Here is a 20,031-nt window from a genome sequence, read left to right on the forward strand (position 1 = left end):
TCATGAGATCAACAAATTTGACAACTTCCTTTTCACAAGTAGACCCAAAAATGATGTCATCAACATAAATTTGAGCTACAAAGATACCTGGTTGCAAGAGTTTAATAAAAAGAGTGTTATCAGCAGTACCTCTGGCAAACCCATTTGCGAGAAGGAAGGAGGTTAACCTGTCATACCATGCTCTAGGAGCTTGTTTAAGCCCATATAGAGCTTTCTTGAGTTTATAGACATGCTCTGGGAACTTCGGGTCCTCAAATCCTTTGGGCTATTTCACATATACCTCCTCCTGTAGGACTCCATTGAGAAAGGCACTTTTGACATCCATTTGGTGAAGTTTGAATTTCAGAAAACATGCCACAGCTAACAGTAACCGAATAGACTCGAGTCTAGCCACGGGGGCAAAAGTTTCTTCAAAATCGACCCCTTCCACTTGATTATAGCCTTGAGCAACTAACCTGGCCTTATTTCGAACCACTGTCCCAAACTCATCAGATTTGTTCTTGAAGAGCCATTTGGTTCCTATAATGTTTACTCCATCAGGCTTAGGAACTAAGATCCACACTCGGTTTCTTTTGAACTGCCCCATTTCATCCTGCATTGCATTGTTCCAGAATTCATCCAGAAAAGCCTCAGTTACATTTTGAGGTTCTACCAGAGACACATAGCAAGCAAATGCAATAACATTTAACACCTTGCGACGAGTGACCATAGTTGCATTCGGGTCCCCAATGACAATTGTGGGAGGATGAGCTTTTTGAATCCAAGACGGTGGACCTTTCTTATATAATCAAGAGTGACGAGAGGACACTGTATCCTTGCTGATGGGCTGAGGTGCTGAGATGGCTTCATCTCCCATAGAATCAACAGATGAGGTACCACCATTTTCAGATGAGACTGGTTGGCTTTCAGATGGTGTTATCTCTGGTGTTTCTTGATTAAGTGTAGCCAGAGGGAGTGATGGGATACATGGGTCATGGGAATCTTCCTCTCCAGATCCAGACCCATTGTCTAACACCTCCAAATCATCAAACTTTATATTCATTGATTCCATGACTGTAAAAGTTCGTTTGTTGTACACCCTATACGCACGGCTGTTAGTTGAGTATCCAAGAAAAATTCCTTCATCACTCCGAGCATCAAATTTTCCAAGATGATCACGATCATTTAGTATGTAACAGGTACACCCAAATATATGTACATGGCTCAGATTAGGAGTCTTGCCTTTCCACAGTTCGTAAGGAGTTTGAGATGCACCAGTTCTCAAATGTACTCGATTGCAAATATAACATGCAGTATTCACAGCTTCGGCCCAAAACCGGATAGCCACTCCCTTTGCACACAGCATAACCCGAGCCATCTCCTGAAGAGTTCTATTTTTTCGTTCCACAATCCCATTCTGCTGTGGAGTCTTAGGTGCAGAGAACTCATGGCTAATACCCATTTTATTACAGAATTGAGCAAATATGTCGTTTTCAAATTCCTTCCCATGATCGCTTCTGACCCGATAAACCTTGCCAATGGTGACACCCTTTTCATTTTGCAGCTGCAGACAAAGAGAGGAAAAGGCTCCAAAGGTATCTGATTTGTCTTTAAGGAAGTTTACCCAAGTGTATCTTGAGAAGTCATCTACACACACCATCACATACCTTTTCCCCGCAATGCTTGCAGTTTGCATTGGGCCCATTAGATCAACATGAACTAATTCCAGTACTTTGGAAGTAAGTAGGGCATTTATAGGAGGATGAGAGGACTTAATTTGTTTACCTTGTTGGCAGGGACCACACACCCTATCTCTTCCCAATTTGAATTCAGGAATCCCACGGACAGCTTTGATGGAGACAATTTTCTTCAAGTCTCTGTAGTTTAGATGCCCTAGTCTGTAGTGCCATAAATCAGGTTTATCCAAGAACACCCTGTGGCATTTCACTTGATTGGACAAGACATAGCAGTGATCAGCCGTTCTGTTCCCTGTGAGAACTGTTTTCCCTCCAGATGAGACTAAGCATTGTGTCTTGGTGAAGTTCACATCATAGTTAGCATCACATAGTTGACTGATGCTAATTAAGTTTGCTTTCAGTCCTTTCACGAATAGCACGCCTGTCAGAGAGAAGACATCTAAGAGATCTAGATCACCCTGCCCCATTATCTCCCCTTTATTTCCATCACCAAAGGTGACAAAACCTTCTTTGGATGAATGAAAGTTCTTAAGATCATTGCAGGAACCTGTCATGTGTCGTGAGCATCCACTATCAAAGTACCAGCAGTTATCTTTCATAGCTGACAGGGAGGTATGGGCAACAAGAGCCAGATTTTCACGTTTGGATTTCCTCTACTTCTTAGTTCCATGTTGAGGGGCAAAAGAGAAATTACCTTGGCCAGATTTCCTATTGATAAAGTTTGTCAAGTAAGTTCGGAGTTTGTAACATCTTGGCCTGATGTGTCCTCTTTTATTGCAGAAGTGACACGTTGGAACAAATCGATCAACCTGTTTGACTCTTGATTTTTCACTCATAGGACCTCTTTTGACAGAGTTGGGCTTAGATTCATCAGGTTTTATCTCTGGTTGATCATCCTTGATGGTAGGAGAGGCAGACACAAACTTTATTTTATCACCAGAGGATGAAGCTGAGTTATCTTCAATAGTCAAATCATGCCCTTGATTGTATAACAGTTTGTATCCAATAGATGTTCTGTCTCCATACGGCTTCTGATTTTGGAGAGCTTGATTCAGGGCAGCAGTGCCCGAGGGAACATGAGAAAGGGATTGCTTCGCTCTCACAAGTTCAGAAGTCAATTTGTATATCTCACTATCTTTGGAACACAACTCCAATGTCATCTTCTTGAGCTTATCTTCTAGTTCACATTTACTATCATCAAGAGCTTTGTTCAAATCCTGTAGTTCCTTCACTCTCTTAGCCATATAGCCCCATTGAGCAAACATTTCCTCATAAGCCTTATTTTTCTCATCAACTGTTGATTCAGAATCAGACAAGGAGTCATCTCCCTCAACTTCTTCAGGAACAGATTCCTTGACCATAAATGCCATTACAAACTTATCATCCTTCGATTCATCACTAGCCTCTTCTTCTTCACTATCACTCCATGTGACAGCCAAGGCCTTCTTTTTCTTAAGAGTATTTGCACATTCTGCCTGTATGTGACCAAAACCTGAACATTCTACTGAATCCCTTTTCCTTTCTTTTCTGATTGTTGGGATTGTCGGTTAGGACCAGGGAAGTTCCTTCCAGCAGTATTTTCCTTATTACCAGGATTAGATTTCTTGAAGTTCTTCTTAAGAATCGAGCATAATTCTTTGCCAGAAGGGCCAGATTAGCATCTGTAAAAGATTCAGACAAATCAACTTCCTTAGAGTTCTCTTCCTTATGGATGAAAGCAACTCCCATTTCGATCTTCTCCTTCTCAGAACTCTTGGTTTTCTTCCCTTTCTCCCATCTCTCAAGAGTTAACTCATAATTTTGGAGTGACCCAATCAATTCGTCTAGATCAAGTGCTTCAATATCTCTGCTTTCTTCAATAGATGTTACTTTGGACATGAATCTTTTTGGAAGAACACCTAGTAGCTTTCTCACCAATTTCTTGTTGGAATAAGTTTTGCCAAGAGCATAGGATTCATTAGAAATGTCACACAGCTTAGCATGAAATTCTGAGACGGATTCATCTTCCTCCATTGACAGATTCTCAAAGGATTTTGCTAGAGATCGAAGTCGAGCCTTTTTAACAGCATCGGTTCCCTCATTCTTGAGTTTCAGCTTTTCCCAAGCATCTTTGGCAACTTCACAGTTCGAGATAACTTTCAGTTGATTAGTAGAGACAGCATTGAAGAGGGCATGTAGAGCTTTGGAATTGAAATTAGCTCGTTCCATTTCGTCAGTAGTCCATTCACTGGATTTTTTGATCTTGTCTCCTTCCTCGTCAGTAACAATAGGAGGTGACCAACCTTCGGCAACTGCCATCCAGACTCGTTCATCCACATCCTTCAAGAAAACTCTCATCTTTGTCTTCCAATAGGGATAGTTAGAACCTTCCAGCATGGGGGGTCTGGAAGTTGATCCTCCTTCTCTGAACATTTCCATTTCAGGTAGATCTGCACACACTTAGCAAAGAACTTTGTTGCACAACGAGATGAGACTCGTGGTGGGTTAGTTTTCCAGAAAATTACAGAATAAAGATTGACAGAGAAACTTAAGGATGTGCAGAAAATAGGACAAATCCAAGATCGCAATTTCTTTACTTGAAAAAGTTAGCTCTGATACCAATTGAAAGTCCTAATTACTACAAGTTCAAATTGATGATTCTTAACAGAGTAATTCTATGTTATGAACTAGAAATTAAAATCAATGAACACAGAATTTACAAGCTTCCTCTGCATTGGAAACGCATTCCAACCGAGTAGTGCTTGGGTTCCCTTGAACCGGGTACAGTAACTTTCACTAAACAATCAATTCAATTACCATATCCAGTTCTGATTCTTCAAATCAAACAATGTAATCTAAATTGACTTTTGTACAAAGTTACCTAATGCTTGAACAACCTCAAGCTTTGAGATCTAAACACATTTAGATCTCAAACACAAGAAACACACAGCTGAACTACCTTCAGCAAAGAATCTGAACTCCCTTCAGATCAAGCAGATTCGAACTCCATCTTCAACCTCAGGAAGATCTCTTGAATTTCAATCTGCACATACAAGAAACAGAAACAGAAAAATGTTGCCCTAGCAGAGCAAGAATCAAGAAGAAGATTCTAACAGAAGAGAGTTAGTTAGTACAACGGTTCTGACCAAATTTATATACTAAAGATAATAAACCAGACTAACTAACCAACCAAAGAAAGTACAAATTCGGCACAACCTAACAAACTTGCAGAAAGCTGACATGGCACTAAAATGATATTAGTGAAAACAGATGCAACTAACTACAGAACAGATGTTAGAGAAAACAAATACTGAACAAAAGCAATATCTAATTTGCCACACAAAACATGACACTTACAGTATTGATGCAAGCCGATCGGGTTATCGCTTATGCCTCCCGTCAGTTAAAGGATTATGAACAGCGATACCCGACTCATGACCTAGAGTTGGCCGCAGTGGTTTTCGCATTGAAGATTTGGCGGCATTACCTTTACGGGGAAAAGTGTGAAATCTATACCGACCATAAAAGTCTCAAGTATTTCTTTACTCAGAAGGATTTGAATATGAGACAAAGGCGTTGGTTGGAATTAGTGAAAGATTACGACTGTGAGATCCTCTATCATCCCGGAAAGGCCAATGTAGTGGCCGATGCCCTGAGTAGAAAGGGTCCCGGGCAAGTAGCTAGTATGGTTCAGATCTCACCTCAGCTAGCAGAGGATATGGTTAGATCCAGCATTGAGTTTGTGGTAGGTCAGCTTCACAACTTAACGCTGCAATCTGATCTGTTGGAAAGAATAAAAGTCGCTCAGATGACGGATCCAGAGTTAGTGAATATCAGAGATGAGGTGTTGGCTGGTCAAGCCAAGGACTTTTCAGTGTTAGACAGCGGGATGCTTTTGTATAAAGCTAGGGTTTGTGTTCTGAGTAGTGTGGAACTCAGGAACGAAATCTTTGAGGAGGCTCATTCTACCCCGTATTCTCTGCATCCCGGCACCACTAAGATGTACCAAGATCTTAAACCGTACTTCTGGTGGAGCGGTATGAAGAAGAATTTGGTAGAATTTGTATCGAGATGTCTTACTTGTCAGCAGATTAAGGCTGAACATCAGAGACCAGCAGGGTTGTTGCAGCCTCTAACCCTACCAGAATGGAAGTGGGAAGATATCACGATGGATTTTGTGGTCGGGTTACCTAGGACCACGGGTTTGTATGATTCCATCTGGGTAGTGGTGGATCGATTTACGAAATCTGCTCATTTTCTGCCGGTTAGAACAACATTTACAGTGGATCAGTTGGCAGAGTTGTATGTCAGAGAGATAGTAAGACTTCACGGGGTACCGAAGTCTATAGTTTCGGATAGGGATCTGAAGTTCACCTCCAAATTTTGGCAAAGTTTGCAACGAGCAATGGGTACAAAGCTGAAATTCAGTATAGCATTCCATCCTCAGACAGATGGTCAGTCCAAAAGGACAATTCAGATATTGGAGGACATGTTGCGAGCCTGTGTTATGGATTTTGAAGGCTCATGGAATAAGTATCTACCGTTGATAGAATTTTCTTACAACAACAGTTACCAGAGTACGATAGGGATGGCTCCCTATGAACTGTTATACGGTAGGAAGTGTAGATCTCCCATCCACTGGGATGAGACAGGGGAGAGGAAATACCTAGGTCCAGAGTCAGTGCAGCGGACCAATGAGGCAATAGAGAAGATAAAAGCTAGAATGCTTGCCTCACAGAGTAGATAGAAGAGTTACGCAGATCCGAAACGCAGAGATGTTGAGTTCCAAGTAGGGGACCATGTGTTTTTACGGGTATCTCCGATGAAGGGGATCAAACGTTTCGGGAAAAGAGGCAAGTTATGCCCTAGATTTACAGGACCTTTCGAGATTCTCGAGAAGATAGGTCAAGTGGCATACCGGTTAGCATTGCCTCCAGCTTTATCAGCAGTTCACAACGTATTCCATGTCTCGATGTTGAGAAAATACGTTTCAGATCCCTCTCATATACTCAGTTATGAGAGCCTTGAGCTGCAGCCAGACATGACTTATGAAGAACAGCCAGTGCAGATCCTGGATAGAAAGGACAAAGTCCTTCGGAATAAGACCATAGCATTGGTCAAGGTTCTCTGGAGAAACAGCAAGGTGGAGGAAGCCACCTGGGAGCTAGAGTCAGATATGAGAGCTCAATATCCAGAGTTATTCAGGTTAGATTTCGGGGACGAAATCCTTTTAAGGGGGGAATAGTTGTAAAGACCGCTTAGTTTAATTTGGAAATTAGCAGTTAATCACGTTTAATTATGAAATTATTTATAGCTATTTAAATAATTTATTTATACTGTTATTTATTGAATTCTGAGATGCATTTTTATGTCATGTAGTAGTTTGCATAATTTTGCATTCCGGTGCCCAGTATTTTGGAACTCGGTGTTTGGCTCAGTAGAAATCACAACTTAGTATGTTAGTAGTTTGGGACGGTTTATTAGACATTGGGAATGTCTGGAATGGCCGGGAATTTAGAATTTTCCAAAAATACCCCTTTAGTGTTATTTATGTTATTTTAGTGTGGAGGGGCAAAATGGTCATTTTTCCCCAATGACTTTTTGTCCTTTAGTGAGTTTATTAATTGAAAAATAAATGTTTATTTAATTGTTTGTTGGCTGAAAAGAATCTCTTTTATTTCATTTTACTCTTCAAAGCCTCATTTTCAACACTTAGAAAAAATTGGAAAAAATTTCAAAGAAAACACTCTCTCTTTTCCTCTCTTTCTCTCTCGGCTGGAAGGGTGTTCCAAGGGCTGGGATTTTTGATTTTCAAGCTAGCTTCAACCTAAATTCTAGTAATCTCTTGTTGTGGTATGTCTCTCTAGCTTTTTCTCCTTTGTTTCTTGGAAAAAAATGATGGAAATGGTATGATGCATGCATGAATTTGTGGCTGTTGTTGCTGTGTTTATATGTTGTTTACAGAAGCTTAATTAGGTCTAAAATGAATGGATTATCTAGGTTTTAATGCATGCTTGCTATCTTGTTTAAAGCTATGGTTTTTCTATGCAAAACATATGATTTTTGAAAGAAATGTTTAGGTTCTGTTGCTGTGATGTTGTGGATGTTTGTAGTTGTTTCCAGAGGGGCTTAGTTATGCATGTTTAAGTAGATTCAAGCTGGTTTGATTGCATGTTAGCTAGGTTTGCTCAAGTTTGAGTTTAGAACTCAAAGCTTGAGCTTCAATGGTGATTTTTGATTATGTGCAATCTGGGTAGTTTTGTTGCCTTTGAAATGTTATTTGGGTTATATGGAGTAGGTCTGGAAGGTTTGAATTGATTTGGAGTTGATTTGAGCAAGTTATGAATTTTTGAGTTTGCTGCCTGCGAGGAACCGAAATTCCAGTTGTGCATCCGGAATTCCGGATGGGGTTCTGAATTTTCCCAGAACCGGAATTCCGGTTGGGCAACCGGTCTACTGGTTGGGGAAAATTCTGAAACCCTAGATTTCCTTGGTTTTGTGTTTTAAGGGGTATTGCCATGCTTTTTATCGATAGGGAAACTTTTAGTTCCTAGTTTAAGTCCCCAGGAAGTGATTTAGCGTGTCACTTATAGTGTTGTGATTTTTATGGTTTAGGAGCCTGTAATCCGCCGCGCAGATAAGTTCCAGTCAGGTTGACCGGCACACCTGAATTCGGAATCCAGGTAAGATTAGTACAACAGTATGCATATGTAGATTACATGTTTAGCGTGCATGTAGGAAACCTGTTAGATTACATTAGTTATGTATGTTGGCTTCGAACCATCCAACCCTGTCACATCGGTACAGGCTGAAGTATGACCAGCAGCCGGAGTATGACCGGTTCGACGGATCAGGCTGACACTTAGGTTGGTGGTTCCGTACTATTGACGTATCCCGTCGGTACAGGCTGGAGTATGACCAGCACCCGGAGTATGACCGGTTCGACCGAGCAGGCGGATACTGTAACACGTCGGTACAGGCTGGAGTATGACCAGCAGCCGGAGTATGACCGGTTCGACCGATCAGGCTGTTACTTGTCAATAGTACCGTCCCTATGAACGTTCAGAACTCAGTACCGTGTTGGACACGGCAGTAGTGGGACTCAGTATCGTGTTGGACACGACAGTTAGGGTTATGATCAGGGGTATGGGCGTCTGATCATGATCGGGTTTTATGTATGAATATTATTATGCTTTTCTTACTGAGTCTGTCGACTCACAGCTCTACGTTTATGTGTAGGTAAAGGCAAGGCTAAAGCTGATGGACTGTGAACGAGCTTATGAAGATTGTACATGTCGCGACGGTTAGGCCTGGAGCGTACGATCCTCGGGACAGCAAGGCTGATTTTGTAACTACTCGCTAGGCGATATTTATTTTCTATAAACAGTTAACTTTTGTAAATGATTTTGTAATCGGGATCCCGAGTCTTTTGTAATTATATTTTATAAGTTTAATTAAAAAGCAAAAATTTTAATTAATCACGTTTTCCATAAACCTCGTTGATTAGCAACGAGCTGCACAGCAAGTTTAAAAATCACGTAATACGCCTATGTTAGTTAGGGTGTTACACATATAATCATGAAATAAGTCATGTGAACCATGCAACATTAAATGTTATTTCTGATCTATATTAATAAGTAAATTTGATTATATTGAAATGAGTTTTATTTAGGGCATAAAACCCAACAAACTCCCACTTGCACTAATATAAAACAAAATGTGCATTTCAAATAATCTCAACACCTTGATATACAAATCAAGTGTAGTAGTAGTAAACTCCTCGTAATAGGATCTGAAAGGTTGAATTAACCACAACCTTTCCTCCACCATTACTCTTCCTTTAATCACAAAATCATTGATAATGTGAAATTCCTCTCTATATGTTTACTCTCTTGGGATACTGGATTCTATATCTTTGGCAAGTACTTTTGGTTAATCAGGAAATTAACACTAGTAGTTTAAGGCAATTTGGAATGATGCCAAAAATGTATAGAACTTTCCTTAGACTGAATAAGTACCTTTCCTGCAACCTTAACATTCAGTCCCTCTCTGGTAGACCTAGAGACTTCAGATAGGTTTTTACACTTCTCCAAAATCACTATTCCACCCCCAGAGTAATCACCATCTTATCAGAAAGATTTACTAGCACAAAGGCAAATTTCGAAATCTGATATGGTGTAGTCTAAGAGTTTTAAACACACCCTTATAGAATAACATATAGTTCCTCTTCTTTATGTTAAGATTTACTTGATTTACTTAGAATAGCTAACAAACCATGGTTAACAGTTCTAGCTTTTCTTAAGATTTTGATTAGGTCATCCATGAATCTAGTAATGATTTACATTAAGTATACAACCATTACATTCTGAAATTGTATTACCATAGAAGGAATTAGGCAACGACTAGTAACTAATCATCAACATGCAACTCGAAATTTCTGGGGAGGTAAGTTTGGATATAATTCAAAAATCAATTTAATGATCTTTGAACTGCATATCTACTAACTATTTCTCCACCCCTATCAGTTCGCAAGATCTTTAACCACTTACCTTAATGGTTTTAACCATTGCTAGAAATTAATGAAATTTTTCAAACATTTCAAATTTCTTGCTAAAAGGTATAATCTAGAGTTATCGTTTTAAGAATACAACAAAAAACTCATATCCACCCCTGAATGTACATCCATCTGCGAATGAGATGAACTACTTTCAGTGGATATAGGCATATTAACTCTTTGCAGAGATTGATCTTGTCAAATCCACTATGAACAAGATACAAATGCCATAGATTAAAAAAATGTGGTAGTGTCTTTTGATGACCTAAGTTTAGTTACATCAAAGAATTCTTAGAATAGTGCAAGTGGATCCTGGCCACAAAATACCTAACTCATATTCCATACAGTTTGAATCCATTAATAGAAGACGGATATTAAACCCTTGTGAAGGTGTAACTGTATTGCATCCTGGAATTAGAAATATAAGAACATTTCTGTTTGGAATCTAAAATTAAAGTCAAAGACTTAAATTTATACCAAATATAATGAGTAATTCTATCTTGGACCACCACTACTAATTTAATTCTAAGTCTTATTTGCCCATACAAGTAGGAGATTTCTAAGACTGAGGTTTATATCAATTGGGAATAGAATTTCGGGATTATAATCATATGCGTCATTTAATTTCTTAAGAGAAAATATAGAATGACATGAAATAATTTATAGACCATTCATCCAATGATATGTTTTGAAGCTAATTCGAAATGAATAAGCTAAGAGGAATTAGGATAATTTCGTTTATAAATAAGAATCCAACGATGCTTCAATTAGCGAATGTCAAAGTAATCTTATTTATACAATCTTCTTGTTTCATATCGTAAAAATACTAGTCTAAGGTGTCATCAATTGATGAACAGCTAGATGTCGCATATACAATATTTATCTTTCGAGATCTAACACTATTATGTATGTCTAATGGTGAAAATCCACTAGGGATTTATCTCATTAGATAAACAAACCAAGTTAGACCAATAATGAAGATTCGAAATTAAACTACAACTTAATAACAGAAAATAACATGGTTCAATATAAATTCATACAAAATTCAGAAATTATTAAACATATAGCAAGTAGGAATGACTAGTGAAAATACTAAAACATACAATCCTAGATAATTTCCAAGGTTTTCAACAAACTGATATCAGTGTCCCATTAAGGCGAGAGTCAAAGCTACCATCCATTGAATAGAGTTGTCAGCTCATCTAAAATGTTAAACATTCTAGTAACCTTTTATTCGATCAAGATTGGAATTCAGTGTTGTCCCGTTTAGGCGAGAGTCAAGGCAATTCTATCTTATGAGCTTCCACCATTGTTTCATAATTTGCAAGTCAAATATGGTCGCCACCATTAGGGTGATCCATACCATATAAAACACTTACAAACTACTTATCTTTCGAGATTAAACTGTGCGAAATTGCTAATGAACGTTCCTCCATTAGGGAGGATTACTCACTAAAACAAACGCGATGTAAAACCAACAATGGAGATCGAATATCTTAATAATAAAGCTCATTATTTAAAGAGAGTTGTATTTTCTTTGATTCTCTTTATTTAATCTATTTATTTTAAATATATATTTATTTAATTAAAATTTCTAATTTAGAATGAAAAATTCTAAATATAAATTTTAATTTAATATTTATAAAATTTACTTAGATGGATATGAAAATAATATGAATCATTTCCATCTTAGTAATAATTTCCAATAAATATTTAGAAAAATATTCAATTTAAGTTGTTACAAAATTAATTTAAATTAATTTACAACTCAAATTTAATTTTCTATAAATATATATTGCATTTTGAAAAATTAAAGTATTCAAGGATACAATTTTCAAAAATGCATGTTAAAATAAAAAATTAATCCTGGAAAAATTATTCTAATTTAATGTTGGCCCAAAATTAATTAATAAAATTAATTTACAACAAAAAATATAATTTTCCTATTTAATTAAATATATTAGAAAAATTTCAAATATTTAAGTATGATGATGAAAATCATCTTAAATATTAATTTTCTATTTAATTAAATACACTAGAAAAATACTTCAAGCAAAAATATCACCTATCTAGATTTTTCTTTGACTAATTAATTCAATTTCTAATAATATACTTTAATTCATTTTATTTTAAATTAATCAATAAATGAAAAATCATTGATTTAACTTGATCCAAAATTAAAATAAATAATTTACAACTTTAATCTATTTTTCAAATAAAATTCGAAATTCCAGCATTTAAGAAATGCAATTTCGAAATTTGATAAATAAAATAAAAAAAATATATTTTGAAAATTATTTAAATTTAGTTGAAAAAATAAATTTTAACTAAAAATAATTTTCTATTTAATTAAATGTCATGAAAAAGAAATATTTAAGTATCATGATGAAGATGAACTTAGATATTTAATTTTCAATTTAATTAAATGTATTAAATTCAAGAAATAAATAATTAAGTGTAGAGAAGGCTTAATTATTAATCTCTAGTTTAATAATAGGAAAAAATATACTTAAAATAAATTGTACCAAAATTAATTATTTAAATAATTAATTTCACAATGTATAATATTTTCCTATTTTAATATTAGAAATAATAAGTAGTCTAGACATAACTATCTAGAAAATATCTTATTTGACTAAGTATCTTTTCCACAAAATTTGAAAAAATATCTAATTTAAGTTGTATTAGAAAAAATCTAGAACTTAAATATTTTTCAAATTTAAATTTAATTAAATATCAAAAATTAAGTTGTAACCACTTAATTTGAAATATTCTATTTTAAGTTAATATTCGAAAAGATATTAACTTAAAAAATATCTAAAATATTCCATTTTAAGTTAATATTCGAAAAGATATTAACTTAAAAAAATATTTAAAGAATCTTAATACCAATGCCTAAAATTCCTCAACTTTATTTTGAAATTTGAAATTCAAAAGATATTCAGATTTAAGTTGATTAGTTATAGATAACTAAATATCAACTTTAAATAGGAATATTTAATGAAAAATTTAAATTAAGCTTCAGAAAGAATCTAGATGGTTATAATTCTATATTTAATTAAATACAAGAAAATACATATAGTTTAGCTTAGAATAAAGAATTCTTTAAACTATAATTTTCTTAAATTAATTTCAAAATAAATGAAATTAATTATGTTGCTAATCAATTTTATTAGGTTAAACTAGTTTAATTAACCTAGTACAGTTGTTCAAAAGGCAAATGGGCCTTCACAATTGGGGTGGTTCATGTGAGGGGGTGCTGGGTTCAGTATGTCGTACCCACTTCTATGGCTCCCAACTCTCACACAAGGCCCAAAAGAGAGGAATTTAACCTTAAAATGAACAACTGTTATTAATTGAATAGGCCTAAAAACTAAATGGGCCTAAATAAAATCTATCAAGAACTATGATAATTTATTTAGCAACAACAACCTATATGCATCTATAATGAAATTAAACACATAGGCTCACACAGGCACACTTTGGATGGGTCCTATCATGTTGCTAGGTCATACACAGATGAAAGAAGATTGTAAATACACATGTTACAAATTATTTACTTGACCAAGGGAGCCATCAGATCATTAGATCTGGCAAAAAGTAACCATGGCTATTTGCAATCAAGCAATAATAGGTTTTAAAAAACTTACAAACAAGCTAAAACATATACTCCTGGAACAAGGTTAGCTGGATAGTTGGATATAGGATTTATTTAATTTTAAATAAATAATTTCGAAAAATAAAATAATTAATTAAATAAAAAATTATTTTTCGAAAATTTTAAAAAAATTTTTAAAAAAATAAAATTCGAAATTAATAAAAAAAAATATATTTAAAATTAAACCTACAATTTTGAAAAATTAGGTTTCAACCAACCTAAATATCATTTCAAAATTTGCTAACTACTTTTAAAAATTAAATGTTATTTTATAAATAAAAATTAAATAAAAAATTAAAAAAGATAAATGAATATCTTTTTCAGATTTTAAATGTAATTTAAATAAATAAAATAACAAAATTTAAAAGTTAGCAAAATATATTACATCTATTTAAAATTACATGATTATAGTTATCTTATTTTAAATTTAAATAAGGTCAAATTATTTAAAAAAAATTAATTTAAAAATTTAAAATCTGATCTTAAATTTAAAAATAAGATAAGATATAATCAAATTTAAAAATAAGATAGATAATTAAGCAAAAAAGATAGATATTTACTATTTTCAAATTCAAATTACACTAATATCATGAATTAAAATAAAAAATATTAAATAAATTAATTATGATAATTAGAATTGAATTAGGAATAGTAAATGTATAAATACAGAACTACACAAAAAATCGGAAGTTAATTCCATGAAAAAACATGAAAAAACGAAGAAAAACGAAAAAAATGCGAGCTGTACGGACAGTATGCCATGAGCGCGCATGGGCTGGCTTGGGCGTGAAACCTAGGCGGAGGGGCCTGCTAGCAGCCTTTCCGCGCGCGCAGGTGGGATTCAGCTCAACCCCGATTTTTTCGAAACTTCAAAAAATCATAACTAATTCAAATTTAATCGAAATTGAGTTCTGTAAAAAAGTAACTTGCGTAATTTTTTCCATACTATCCAATAAAAATAATTCCAGAAACAGATATTCAATTATTTTTCACGAAAATTCATAAACATCAATCAATCATCAAATAAAACTCAATACAACATGATACCATCCAAAACATCAAACAATCGTTTTAAAGTCCAAATTTCTTGCAAGCAAATCAATTACCATGGCTCTGATACCAGTTGTTGGAAATTATTTTACCAGGATCTTAGATCTACTCACAAGTATGTTGATTAACATCCTAAATATGAACTTTCTAAAACGATGAAATAAACACATATAAAGTTTAGTGAACCTTACATTGGGTGCAGCGGAATAATATGACCCCTTCCGTTCAGATATCTAGCCCTTGATTCCTTTCTGTAGCAGAGCATTATCAATATCTGAACCTGGATCTCTTTCTCTGAATAATTGATGCTGAAACTCCTTCTTGCTGAAAGTCTTTCTTCATGATCTTCCTCACTATGGTTGAGGTATCACTTGCTGTGTGTGGGCACTATTCTCACACTAAGAATTTCGAAATTGAAGAGGGAAGGAGAAAGAGAAGGGTCGGCCAAAGATAGGGAGAGAGAGAGGCTCAGTTTTTTCTGAATCAGAAGTGTCAGAAGAAAAGTGTAATTTTCCTGAAGCCTTCACTATCTATTTATAGCATTCCACTAGAGTTAGGTTTGAATTATTTGGCATTAAAATAATGAAAATATCAGTTTAAATTGCCTACAAAAGTGGCCGGCCATGCTTAGTGGATTTGGGCCTCACTTTTTGCAATTTTGCAGTTTTACCTTTTCTGCATCTGATTTTCTCAAAAATGCCAATTTTCTAATTCAACCATTTAAATGCCAATTCTAACTATTTAATAACTATAAATAATTATTAAATAATATTGTCATTTATCATATTTATTATTTGAACCATACAAAGTATCATAATTAACAAATATGCCCCTAAAACTCTTTCTTTACAATTTCGCCCTTACTTAGTGAAAATTTCACAAATAGACATAGTCAAATTTGAGAATTATAATTGATTAATCAAAACCAATTATATGAGTCTTACAAGCAATATTATCTCAACTAGTGCGGGGCCCATGGGTCTATATAACCGAGCTTCCAAGAAGTAGATCAAGAATTTAGCACTAAAATTCACTAACTTATTAATTCTTCGTTGAATCCACGCATAGAACTCAGAATTGCACTCTCAGTATATAGAATGCTCTATATGTTCCACCATATAGACACATCATTAGTTATCCATTGTTATAATCCTAATTTGATCAATGATCCTCTATATGAATGATCTACACTGTAAAGGGATTAGATTACCGTAACTCCCTACTATTTATTTTATCCTTAAAACACTTGACCCCGTATAAATGATATTTCAGCTTATGTGAAATGAGTACTCCACCATTTATGTTCGTTTGGTCAAGCTCGAAGGAGATCATCCTTTGCTTACTATTCGCCAGATAGAAGCTATAGATTCCATGTTTATGCTAGCGCTCCCACTCAACTGCACTACCGTCTTCCCAAAATGTACGTATCACCCTGACCTAAAAGTATGCTTAACTAACAAATCAAAGAACACGAATAGCCTTTCAAGATTGAGCCTAATCATAACAGGATTAAGAACATTTGATCTAGGATCAACTAGGCGATATTGACTTGAATAGATATTACGGTAAGTTTAATAAATCTAAGTCAAGGTTCAATATCGGTCCCTTCCGATGCATACTCTATGCATCCAACGTGAGCTTTACTTTAACCAATGCTCTGGAAAGAACATAGCACTTCTCCAAATGCAAGTAAACTCTGTTGTAGATTATCATATCAGTAAAACCCTATATCTGATAAATCTAGGAAACTTTATTCACATAGTCATGTTTACTTTCCAATGTATTGACAGCACAATAAACAGGATCAAGTATGTGAAAAGGGTTTCAGATGAATTTATACATTATGTACATATAATCATGAAATAAGTCATGTGAACTATGCAACATTAAATGTTATTTCTGATCTATATTAATAAGTAAATCTGATTATATTGAAATGAGTTTTATTTAGGGCATAAAACCCAACAGGAATGGACCGATATTGATTTTGATATAGATTTATTAAACTTACCGTAATATCTATTCAATTCAATATCACTTATGTGATCCTAGATCAAATGATCTTAATCCTGATATGATTAGGTTCAATCTCAAGAGTGTTATTCGTGTTCTTTGATTTGTTAGTTAAGCCTACTTTTGGGTCAGGGTGATACGTACATTTTGGAAACACGGTAGTGCAATTGAGTGGGAGCGCTAACATAAATTTGGAATCTATAGCTTCTATCTGGCGAATAGAAAGTTAAGGATGATCTCCTTCGAGCTTAACCAAACGAAAATAAATGGTGGAGTACTCATTTCACTTAGCTGAAATATCATTTATACAGAGTTAAGTGTTTTAAGGATAAAATACATTGTAGGGTGTTACGGTAATTTAATCCCTTTATAGTGTAGATTATCTATATAGAGGATCATTGATCAAATTAGGATTATAACAATGGATAATTAATGACGTGTCTATATGGTGGAACATATAGAGCGTTCTATATAGCTGAGAGTGCAATTCTAAGTTCTATGCGTGGATTCAACAAAGAATTAATAAGTCAGTGAATTTAAGATGTAAATTCTTGATCTGCTTATTGGAAGCTCGGATATATAGACCCATGGTCCCCACACTAGTTGAGACAATATTACTTGTAAGACTCATTTAATTGGTTTTAATTAATCAATTATAATTCTCAAGTTAGACTATGCCTATTTGTGAATTTGTCACTTATTAAGGGCAAAACAGTAAATAGAGAGTTTATAGGGTATATTTATTAATTAGGAAACTTTGATTAGTTTAATTAATAAATATAATAAATGACAATATATTATTTAATAATTAATTGTAGTTATTAAATAATTATATTTGACATTTATGTTGTTGAATAAGAAAATTGGTAATTTTTGAGAGAATGGAAACTAGGAATGATAAAATAAGAAAGTTGCAAAAGTGAGAGGCTTGTTTCCATATTGCTATGGCCGACCACTTTGCTTGCATTTTATCATTTAATTTTTCATTTTTTAATGCCAAGTAATTTAACCTTAACCCTATGTGGTATTCTATAAATAGAAGGTAAAGGCTTCAGGTTTCACACACATAACTGCATTCTTTTCTTTCACAAAAACACTCCTGAGCTGCCACTCTCTCTCTCTCTCTCTCTCTCTCTCTCTCTCTCTCTTTCTTCTCTGTTTTCGAAATCCCTCTAAGTGATAGAGTAGTGCCCACACACATCAAGTAATACCTCAATCATAGTGAGGAAGGCTGTGTAGAATTCAGAGTCAACAAAGAAGGACATTCGGGCTCAGATCTTGATTATACTCTGCGACAAAAAGGAATCAAGAGTTAGAGATCTAAGTGGGAGGAGACATATTATTCCGCTCCACCCAATGTAAGGTTTCTCATAGTGTTTAATTATATTCGTTTTAGAAGTTCATATTTAGGTTGTTAATTAACATACTTGTGAGTAGATCTAAGATCCTGGTAAAATAATTCCAACACATCATTCGACCCCAAATCCATTCCATGGGGTTGTTGTTGGTGAGGAGGAAGAAGACGATGACGATGGGGGTGTTCGCAGGTCGATGACGATGACCTCCTGGTTCGCACCTCTTGTTCCCAGAAGACGATGAGGACCCCTGACCTGAATCGCAAAAGAGAAGGAGAAGAACGGGATTTTCACAGAAGAGAAGGAGACGACGAGGACCCCTGACCTGAATCACACCTCTTGTAATTGTTTTAATTTAAAAAATAAGTTTTATTTTCATTTTTATACATTTTAAATATATTGTTTTAATTTTAAAATAAGTTTTAATGAATTTTAAAATGAAAAATAAAATTTTATGATGTGGACTAATAAAAAGGTGACATATGGACACTTACTTGGAAGAAAACGGAAAGGTACCTACTGAAGTTCCAGAGTAGTGACAGAATGTATTTTTACCGCCAAAAATAGGACTTAGGTATTTATTTGCTACTCAGCATAAAAATTAAGTATTTATGCTGCAAATTACTCTTGTTTTATTAAAAAAGTTTTAATTAATTTCACTATATTACTTTAATAATTTTTGTATTTTAACGATTATATTTCTTTCAAAAAAAATATTTAGTTTTCTTTAATTTTTATATATTTAAATGGCTTCTCAATATTTTTAAATAATTTTTTATTAAAAAATTAAATTAAATGATTTAGACCAATGAGAAGATGACAACTGGGCACTTACCTGACACTTAACGGCCAGGTACTTACGGAAGTTCCAGAACTCTAACAGAAGGTATTTTTACTGCCAAAAATATGACTTAAGTATTTATCTGCTACTTAGAGTAAAACTTAAATATTTTTATCGCAAATTACTCATAACAATAAATCACTATTATGATCATTGAGGATTTGATTTAGTTAATTTTTTTTTTGTAAGTTTCCACTATTATTACATTTGATCATAGATTGTTGTTTATGTGATCATAAATATATGCGAATAGATACATTTAATTTGTAGCTTTTCACATCCAAATTTATTTTAAAATAATATTTAAAATTTAACTAATTTTAAATATCAAAATTTGAAAATAACTTTTAATAAAAAATAAACAATATGAATAAATTTATTATTAATTGCAATATTTTAGTGAATTAATTATATTTAGGTTTGATAGCAACATCTAATAATTTATTATTTCTTTTTATTTTAAAAAAAGTCATCCAATCATTTTTCATAAACTAAGAATTCTGTTATAAAATAGATATATAGATATATAAATTATTTCTATATTTTTTGATTCAAAATTTATTATTTATACATTTTATATGTACATAATTAAAATATTATTATTGGGTAGTGGTACTAATGGTAGCTAATACTTTCTATAGGTGATATTTTAATATTAGTTAATAATATTTCTTAAAAATTATTTTTTTAATTATATAAGATACTTAAACATCAACTTTTTAACAATTCTAAAAAAAAAAACACAAGAAACTGTAGCACTATTTAGAAATACAGTAGAACCTCTATTTAAGAATACTCTATTCAAGAATAACCTCTAATTTGTTATAAAAAAGTCAAGTCCGATTTGGGCCAGTTATAAATAAGAATAACCTCTAAATTGTAATTTGTTATACATTTTCTAAGTC

General features: G+C 33.9%; 1 protein-coding gene across 1 annotated transcript; it reads right to left on the minus strand.

Moving 5' to 3' along the window:
- Nucleotides 1-2,329: 2,329 nt before the first annotated feature.
- Nucleotides 2,330-4,094, minus strand: LOC133035979 (uncharacterized). The gene is made up of 2 exons (XM_061112440.1): nucleotides 3,267-4,094; nucleotides 2,330-3,151 (listed from the first exon to the last, which is right to left on the minus strand). Exons 1-2 carry the CDS (start codon nucleotides 4,092-4,094, stop codon nucleotides 2,330-2,332), a joined length of 1,650 nt encoding a protein of 549 aa, XP_060968423.1.
- Between the last annotated feature and the right edge of the window lie 15,937 nt (nucleotides 4,095-20,031).

The sequence above is a fragment of the Cannabis sativa genome, chromosome 3 (assembly GCF_029168945.1).
Source record: "Cannabis sativa cultivar Pink pepper isolate KNU-18-1 chromosome 3, ASM2916894v1, whole genome shotgun sequence".
Classification (NCBI taxonomy): Eukaryota; Viridiplantae; Streptophyta; class Magnoliopsida; order Rosales; family Cannabaceae; genus Cannabis; species Cannabis sativa.